General features: G+C 42.2%; 1 protein-coding gene across 1 annotated transcript; it reads right to left on the bottom strand.

The window, feature by feature from the left end:
- Window positions 1-2,376: 2,376 nt before the first annotated feature.
- On the bottom strand, window positions 2,377-7,982 carry LOC121441934 (protein FAM170A-like). The gene is made up of 5 exons (XM_041643335.1): window positions 7,913-7,982; window positions 5,079-5,219; window positions 3,488-4,241; window positions 3,251-3,252; window positions 2,377-2,471 (listed from the first exon to the last, which is right to left on the bottom strand). Exons 1-5 carry the CDS (start codon window positions 7,980-7,982, stop codon window positions 2,377-2,379), a joined length of 1,062 nt encoding a protein of 353 aa, XP_041499269.1.
- Window positions 7,983-9,575: the final 1,593 nt, after the last annotated feature.

The raw sequence follows: 9,575 nt of genomic DNA, 5'->3' as shown, positions 1-9,575 counted from the left end.
AACTCTATGATAACACATTTAAAATTTGATCTACAGCTATGGGGATTATACCATTCAAACTCCCCTATTGTGCCTAGTTCATTACTGTATTAGTAGTGAAGCTAGTGTCTGTATCTTTGTTTCTGTCTGTGTGTGTTTATGTGTGTATATGTGTGTGTGTGTAAGAGAGAGAGAGAGCATGCATGCATGCATGCATGCACAAGTGTGTGTGTGTGTGCGTGTGTGTGTGTGTGTCTGTGTGTCTGTGTGTCTGTGCTTCCTACCTTCTTAATATTTGGTTTTCCCCAAAGTAGTTTTTCCAGAAAGAATGCATGCCTTGTAGCCCTCTAAGTTTTTGGTTACTCATATGTACTGGAGTTCTTTGTTGTACTAAGTTGTTGAAAAAGACTATTATCTTTATGATATAACCTTCCTGTTACACTTCAGTCCTGAGTGTGTTTTTCTGTACATTGAAGCTGTGAACATAAATTTTTTCATTAGTGTTGAAGGTGATTTTTTTTGTCCCTTACTTCCTTCTCTGACGACCGTATCTCTAGTATGTTATTTGAGTCTCTCAACCTTGTTGACTTTGAATCTTTAGAAGAGAATAAAAATCAGAAGGAGATGGAATATGAAGAATATTCTTCCACCTGAGATATGACTATTGTGATGACTTTTCTCCTGGATATCAGGCCTTTGCTATGGAGTAAGCTTTGAGAATATTTACACAAAGGCTATATTTCCGCTCCCCTAAACCACCCCAGTGAGATCTTCCTGGAATCATCAATGTCAGAATTTGCTTGTTTTTTTTTTAGAGGTAAGTTCCCTAAAATTGTAGGAAACCCCTAGAAATGTGTTCACCAGGAATTGCTTGCTCTAGCGCTAGCCTGCACTCAGCCTCTAGGGATTCATTAACTATCACAGAGGTATTTATAGGACACTGAAGACTACAGGGGCTCTTTCTTACAGCCATGAAATCGTTAAGTGTGCCTCAGTAATGCACTTACCTCTCCGAATGGCCTAGAGGAGATTTACTTGGTAAATTCAGTTTCTCTAAGTCCAAGGAAAGATGGACTTCAATTTGTCCATGTCTTCGTTGTTAATTTGAGAGTGATGACTCCCGGGGTCTCTGTTTATTAAGATATAACTAGAAAGTCCTCATTCAAGCATTAAAATTAAGGCAAAATTTTCACTAGAATTTTTTTACTGGTTTGTTTCTGTGTTTTTTTATTTTACCAGGAGGAGGGGGTGTTGTTGTTCTTCCTTTTTTTCTTTCCAATACAATCTTCCTTTGTAGTGAAATGGAGTGTATTAGGATGTTTTGATTTCTTCCTTGTTATTTTTGGTTTATCCAGTACATATTTTTGCCATTAAGCTTCCAGGAAAACATCTTTTGACTATGAAACTATTTTTGAAATATTAACAACTTAGCATGACCATAAAGAATAGGCACAAATGAGGAAGAGAAAATATACCAAACAATACCAAACAATGCAATCTCTACCTTCTCCCATTTTGAATTGTAGATTGCCTTATTATTTTGTGTTACCTATCTCATCCCTCATGGTGTAGTTATTGCTTCGGAATTGTCTAGCTCTTTAGTCTTTGTATTGGAGTCTGAGTGGCTCACTCGCTGCTTATCCCTCGGTAGACCATCTTAGAATATTTTGTGTACTTGCTTTTACTGGTGAGTTTTACAGCTTCCCATGCTTCCTACTAGCTCATTAAATGTTTTTCTTAATGTTTCTAAGTGTTTCTTAATGTTTCGTTTGAAGGATTTCTTTTAACTTTTCTCTATATGGCAACGTATTTACTTCTTCATTTCTAAGTAACAGCGTTGCCTGACATTTAGTCACGTTGACTGTTTTTCTTCTGTAGTGTGTTAACTCTCGTCCTGGACATTTACCGTGATGGGAGGAAAAACAAGAGGCCCCAAGCCCACTCCAGGCCAGGAAAGAACTTCATACTGTTCTCATCTGTCCTCTAGTCTCCTTCTCTGCTCTGTTCAGATTCAGAGACATGTTACTTCCCATCACCTTTCAAAGATGGTGGACAAACTCACGACTTGCTTCAGTGCAGATAGCCCTATTGTCCCAGTGGGTGGTAGCAGTGGTTGTCTCAAAGATGTTGGGGTCAGATTTTAAAAGACCAGTATAAGAATGAACAAAAAATAAAAATAAAATAAAATTTTAACTCATCTGGATGAGAACGTGTGCTAAGTGGAAGATTTTCGAATATGCAGCTACAGTCTCAATCTTCAAGGCTCAGACGGACATTTATTAATGTTTTAGTGAAACCCCATTGATCAACTTCTAGAGATGTGTAGATGGGAAGCTAGATTGCTTTACTAAGAATGCAATCAGGAATGGTTTGGAAAACAGTCTTTATTGCATCTGATTATGTGTTCGACTGAGAGTTGGTTCTTTCATCTTCCTTTATGCTAACAGCATTCCGTCCACCTCCACTGCTCTCTTGATGGCCGTCTCTTCTTCCTGGGATGGAGAAAATAAGTACGGTAGAACGAGAAAGATAAGAAATGCACAGGGCAGGGAACCCTGATTGCTCTTCGAGCTGATGAGGGAGGGGGACTTGATTGGGGGAGGGGGAGGGAAATGGGAGGCGGTGGCAGGGAGGAGGCAGAAATCCTTAATAAATAAATAAATTAAAAATAATGCAATAACTGCTGCTAGTAGACTACCCTTTCCTTTTATCTTAACTCCACAGTCATGCACATACCACAGTGAGTTCATTTCCAGCTCCACTGCAGCAAACAGTTTGAGAACATGCTCAGGTTTCTTGAGACCTAACTTCTATGTGGTTCCTTTTCTCCCCTCTACTTTTGCATTTTCCCCCACAGGACTATTATGCCCATGGGCCAACGAGCTCTCAGCTCACTTAAGACCCAAACCTCTGATCCAACTGGCTCCCTATCTTCTCTCCAGACCACTCATATTCCCTGTGGTTGTGCTGAGTTATCTGCCTAGAGGGACAACACTATTTCCCCTTAAAGTAGAGGACTATCATGTAGGAACAGAAAAAGTTCCCAGTCAAAGCTCTCCAATTTCTCACTTAATAAAGGTCAGTTTCCCTAGGAGAACTGGGTGTGCCTCCAAACAGCCTATCACAGCCCCGCTCTTTGTTCTATAAGCTCCCTGTCCTATGAGGTTTCTATTCCTGTAGGCCTTACCTCTCCCAAGAGAAGGCCACCCCATCTTCCAGGATCCTCTAGCCCAAGAATATTAGTTGCTGTGTGGAAACAAAATAGGGATACTTCTTAAGGAGGAAAGATGCTCTCTTCCAGCCCTTAGAAATGATCTGAACTTCCTGCAGGAGCTGGAAAGCTTGGGACAAATCGCAACTTACAGTAATGTAAGATTCCTGGGCCAGAAGAAGAGGGCCTGTTTAATTCCCATCATTCCCAGAGCTGACAAGCTCCCCTCTCTTCCTGACGGAGGTGTAAGCCTGCATTGGAGGGACAGATTACTCAGCAGACCCAGCCCTTGCTCACTTCTGTCCTTTTGGAGAATCAAACATACAGCCTGGACACTGACTCCAGGGTTTCTTCACACCATCTTCCTCGGTGGGCTGTTGCTCCTCAGCCTTCTCATCCCTGTGTTCCTCTTCCTTCTCGTTGTTGTCCGGTTGCTGCTGTCGGGCGTGCCCTGAATTCACATTGCCAATTATCTGGGACATAACGAGATGGAAGACGTGGCAGCTGAAGCCCTCCTGGAACCCATTCTGCACATGCTGTTGGAGGCAATCTAAGGTTGGATAGACTCGGCAGCAGGCCATGCACTTGTAGCCATTCTCGATGGTCACCAGTGAGTCAGGTGTCTTGGCCCTGGGTCTCTCTTCAACCATGGGTGACTCTGGCCGGCTATCTAATTCTAGCCTTTCTTCGTGTTCTTTCTCTTCGCCACTTTGCTCACTGTCCGACAGGAGGTTTCTGGTGGACACATCAGAGGATGGAGCACCTACCCACACACTCTCAGGAAGGGTGGCTTCTTCCATCCTTGGATGCTTTTCTAGGGACTCTGAGGTTTCGCTTGTGTCCCAGGAGATAGCCACACCTTTTATCACGTGCACCCGCATGTAGTATACTTTCATCCTTTCATGTTTGTTCCTACACGGAGAGAACACACAAGTCTTATATGAAGGATAGGATGAGGAGACAGGTTGTGAGGTAGCATCCATCGCCTCTCCTTCTGCAACCTGGACTCTTGATGATCCAGGCTTGGAACTGTCTTGTAATTTCTGGGTTCCTGGCAAGTGAAATCAGAAATATAAGAACATTTTCAGAGAGAAAGTTGAGGGCACATGCGTGAGAATATACGTGTCACAGGAGAAGAGGCCTTGGGGTGATACAATTGAATGATGAACTTTGGTATTTCCTGTTTGCTTTCTAGGGTGGGCGTATGCTGTGGTTCTTTATGTGCAGGGATATTAGCAGATGCTGTGGACTTAGGAATGTGGAGTATGAGAGTGAGAAATAAAGACTGTGAAGTGGAGGTAAAATATGTATGTGGTGAGGATGGGATCATGGGACCTCGTTGCTATAGTATTTGTGCAATGTGGGCTATGTGTCCAAGTTCGGCATGGTGTGTCACGTGTCATACATTTTCATGTTGTGTCTGGACTGAGAATACACATATCTGAGTGGAGTGTGGCTGTGTGTGAAGTCGGTGAGTCTGTGCTAGGTAGTCCCCCTGCACTAATGTCTATGCTAAGCAAGTATTCAGAACTCTGAACACAATCCAAAGGCAGAAGCCACACAATTCTTCTAAAGGTGCTTGTCTGGTCCCTTAGTCTGCTGCCCCAAGACCCAACCCTTCTATCCACCCTTTCATGACTTCTCGTCATTGTGAAGCCACGGCTCAGGATCTCCCACACCAAGATCCAAGTCCTTTAGGAGCTCTGAATCCTATCTAGGCTCCTCTACAGAACCCTGAGCGCACCCCCAGCTTCCCTGGGCTTCCTCTCAACCTTATCCTTGAATCTATATGCCTTCGGCACTACACCCTGAGCCCATACCCAAAGAGTTTTACCCAAGAAGCCCCATACCCAAAGTGTGTCACACCCAAGGAGCTTCGCACCATTACTACGATGGATGAGCTTAGGTGGAGAAGAAACACAGGAGAAGTATTTGGAGGCAGAGGAGACCTCCCCTACCCCTGGGTTCTGGGCTTCAGCCACTCCAGTAGATTCAGGCTGAGGGACATCGTCTTGTGATTTTGAAATTTCTGAGAAAGGTATAAGAGACAAAAAGATATGGTGGTTGGCCATGTTTGCACGTCATTTACTTATCCAGCAAATAATTACTGGTGTCTGACAGAATTAGCAATTAAGATTAAGACACATAGTAGAAATCTGACCCGAATGGATATATTCTATTATTAATCACAGCCATAAATTATTTTATTAATGTCTTCATTAAAAATGTAAGAATAGAGGCTGGAGAGTTTGCTCAGTTGAGAGGACTGGGTACTTGTGCAGAGGCCCTGGGTTTGATTACCAGTACCCACATCGTAACTCACAACTGTCTGTAACTCTAGTCCTAGAGGATCCAATACCCTCTTCAGGCTTCTGTAGGCATTATGCATGTACATGATGTATAGATATTTATGCAGTAGAAAACAACAAAAAAATAAAAAAATAAAAACTTAAAAAGTAAATCAATAGAAGTATAACAGTGATGTGTATAAGGCAACCTTTAATAAATGTGAGGTCAATATGGTAAAAGCAGTAGAAATATGATCTCTATCTAGAGAATCAGCAGTTAGGAAATACATAGCCTTTTTGTGAGGCCTATATCTGTTAAGTATGTTTCATTCACTGAAGCAATATTTAATAAATAGCTATTATGTATGAGTCACTTTCCTAAGTTTCCATCTTTGAACTAGACTTTCCATTTTAATCTTGAAGGGCAGGCACTGATCAGAAATAAGTAAATATATACTAGGTCAGTGTACGGTAAGTATAAGGTTTACCAAATGTAGAAAACAAAAATGTCTGATATTCAATTAAAATAGAATTTCAAGTAAGTCACAGACAGATTTTTAGAGTAAATATGTCCTATATAGTATTTAATAAACATTCACACTAAACAAATATTTGTAACTTATTTGAAATTCAAATTTAAGTAAAGTTTATATTTTGTTTGGCAATCCTAATAAAAGGTACAGATGATTCTGTGTTTTATTGTGATTTGCACAAGGCTTGCCTGTTATTACATGTGTAGGGTTCCTCATATGTGACATACTATAACATGTGGCTGGTTCTTACATGGTATTTAGGAATATCTTAAAATATGTATGCTTTTATGGGTCTCTCTCTCTCATGTGCACACACATAGAGAGAGAAAATAGAATTTAGTGTGTGAAGACAAGACTGTCACATACCCAGGGTGTGTGAACGAGAGGTAAAGGGAGGGTGTGTTTCTATAGTTGTGTGTTCTCAAAGTGTGGAAGTAAGGACATCTCTCTGCATCAGCGCACACAGGGGAAATGTGTGGCGATCTCACTGAAGCCCCTTGTGAGAGCTTTTATGTGTTACTGCATATATGGAGTTTCAGGCAAGAAAAAAATAACTTTACCTTATACACCTCATAGTTAGTAACACTCTCTGACCCTCACACCTGCTACTTCTCCTCCCAATAAGGATACCGAGGCAAAACAGTTCTAAAATATAAGGTGAAATGGGGGAGTCAAAACCATTGCTTCACTTTCCTGTAACTGCCAGTGGGAATTTGACAGGGCTTCGAGCCACTGTTCTCTGGGCTCAGCCCACAGTCTTCAGATCCCAGGGCCCAAGAAAGCTGTGGGCTTCTACTGTGGGCAAAAGTCTCCATCTGAGCAGCTAGGTCGGGTTCCATTCTGCCCCACTTCCTACACTTGACAACCCTTTTACAGCAAGCACTTATTTTTCAATTGTGCATTTATTTTTATTTTAGGTCTCTGAGAGTTTTCCCTGCATGTATGTATGTGCACCATTTAAATGCCTGGTGGCTGAGGAGTTCAGAAAAGGCTATCCGCTCCCCTGGAACTAGAGTTACCAGTGGTGGTGAGCCACTCTGTGGGTTCTGGGAATGGAACCCACATCCTCTTGCAAGAGTAGTGAGTCCTTAACCACTGAGCCATCTCTCCAGCCCACACACCGTGTTTTTACTTGTAGTCATTGCAGTTATCATGCATCCTAGGGTGCAAGGCAGCAACTGTCAGTGGCATCTAGAGCCCGAGAATGCTGGTGAGTTTTACCCCACCTGTTATGACCTTAGAATCTTATCAGACTCTTTCCTTTCTTTGCTTTTCCTCTGGAAAGTCTAAAACCTGAAAATCCACAGTTTTTATTGGACCGCTTATAAATTCTTTCCACTAAAGAAATAAAATCTTCATGGTCTCGATATAACATCGACCCCAGACAAACTCCTAACCTTTTGAATAAGCATTTTATTTCTCAAAATATTTCTCAGGCCCTTTAACTCATTAAGCTACTCTTCACTCTTTCCTAAAAGACTCAGTAAAACTCAGTTTTACAGTAAGCCCCATCACATCTCCAAGCCATTTTTCTAAGGGAAAAACAAAAAAAAAAAAAGAATAAGAGATATGAACTCAGAAAGGGATGTCTGAAAATCTGCACCTCTGAGTCAGACAGCTGGGACCTCAGCAATCTTGGAATCCATAGTCCAAACGCCAGTGCCCGGGAAATGCCAGTGCCCAGGAAGGAAGTTTATAAAACAACACCACTGACTACCTTCGTGCCATGGGCATCTGGACTCTCTGTACTGTCTCACATCACTGAAATCCTGGAGACAGAACTGGCCGCGTCCCTGATAGACCATCTATGCCTCCCTGCTTCACCTGAATCCTCTTCAAAGCCTGCTCGGCTCCAACTGACTACCATCCCTGTGCCCCCAGACAAGGTGCCCAGGACATACCTTCTGCCTTCTCGTCATCTTCCTGGGACTCTTCAATTTCCAGATGTTTCCTCTTTTGTCGTCGTTTCATAGTATCAGCCAAAACAGTCCCTCGAAGGATACTTAAAGTCTAACTTCACCTTTTCCCTACAGCTTGACTGCCCTTTTTGACCTTCAGAACATCTGCTAATACAAATTTAAAGATAAGTTAATACAAATTTTAAAATAATCAACTCTCTTAACTGGCTGAAGAACTCCGATTAATTGAACCGCAGACCTGTCCAGTGATCACTGCGCTGCATGGTGGCTGTTGAGGGTCAAAGGTCAGAGGTTTCCTAGAGGATTCTCAATGATGACATCAGAGCATTCTATGGACCTTAGTCTAACAGCCTCTGCAGCTTCAGAAACCCTCTTTGCAAGAACAATTCCTTTTCCCCAATGGAATCTCTCGAAGGAATTCAACTCTCATCTCTCAATTGTGGCAGAATATTTTTAGATGTTAACATGTTTCTATTTCATTTTTTTTCCTCTGGTTACTTCACCCTTTAGATTCTGCTCTGAAGCAGGAAGCAGGCATTGTGTTCTTTACTTCTCAGAGCAGAGGTATTGTCAGGGTTGAAATTGTCGATAAATTGTGTCTAGAACCCCAAACTTTGCAGAAAACAGAATACTGGACCAGAAATACAGTATAGGCAAAACTTTTTTAGATTCACTTTCTTCTTATTCTACTGAAGGTGTGGAAAATACCGATTATACCAGAGATACAAGTAAACTGTGGGAAAGAGAGGCCTTGACGTATAGCTAGGGAGATAGATACAAAAAAATTCCAAAAGCAGACAATCGTGTTGTTCAAATAAGAGAAGATGCCAACCTGTCCTAAATAAAGTACAAGAGCAATAGCAGTCAGGTGCTCTGATGGCCACCCTCAAAGTCAAAGCCCTGCATGATTTCCAAAGAGAGATGGGTGGAAATTCGCACAAAGCAAGAACAGAACAAAAGCTTGAACTGGCAGTTTAGGTGGAAGTGTGAGAGCGAAAATGTCACTCCATTTCTTGCAGACAAGCTTGGCTTTCTCCAGGAGTAAGGCGGCAAGACTACTCCTGCCTCTAACACCCACCAAAGGAAACCACTCTAAATAGACCCTTAGGGAGCTGCCTTGGGAACATGTGGACGCACTGTGGACTGAGGAGCCTAGATACAAGGCAGAACTAGTAGGGTCACCACCCGTCCTCAAAATCAGACTATGTATAGGTTTTAAGGAATCACAAAGTGATTTTCGTTCTGGAGAATATAGTTTGATACAGTTGTGAGACTAATTCTCTGCTCCGAAGAGCAAGAATGGCAAGGCTAAGCCGTCCGAGGAGAAACCCACCGAGAAAGAGCTTGGTAATGCGACTCAGAGCAAGATATGCCCGTACCGTGTGGCACTAGTTTTCCTTCCAATGGCAAACATGATGCCACAATCACCTATCAATATCCATGGGGAACTAGCTCTTAGACTTCCTGCAAATTAGAGTACATACAAATGCTCAGGACTCTCAAATAAAATGATGGCAAATGTGCGTGTTGTACACAACCTCCTGCAGTCTTCTCTAGACAGCGTACAATGCACAGTGTGCTGCTAATAAGGTGGAGATGGGTGTTAGGACAAGCAAAAGTTGTCATGGGTACATGTTCAGAATTG

The sequence above is a fragment of the Microtus oregoni genome, unplaced genomic scaffold (assembly GCF_018167655.1).
Source record: "Microtus oregoni isolate MIOR12 unplaced genomic scaffold, Mior012 000085F_ref0000168, whole genome shotgun sequence".
Taxonomy (NCBI): Eukaryota; Metazoa; Chordata; class Mammalia; order Rodentia; family Cricetidae; genus Microtus; species Microtus oregoni.
Note: the sequence above shows the minus strand (reverse complement) of the source record. Positions and strands in the feature narration are given on the sequence as shown.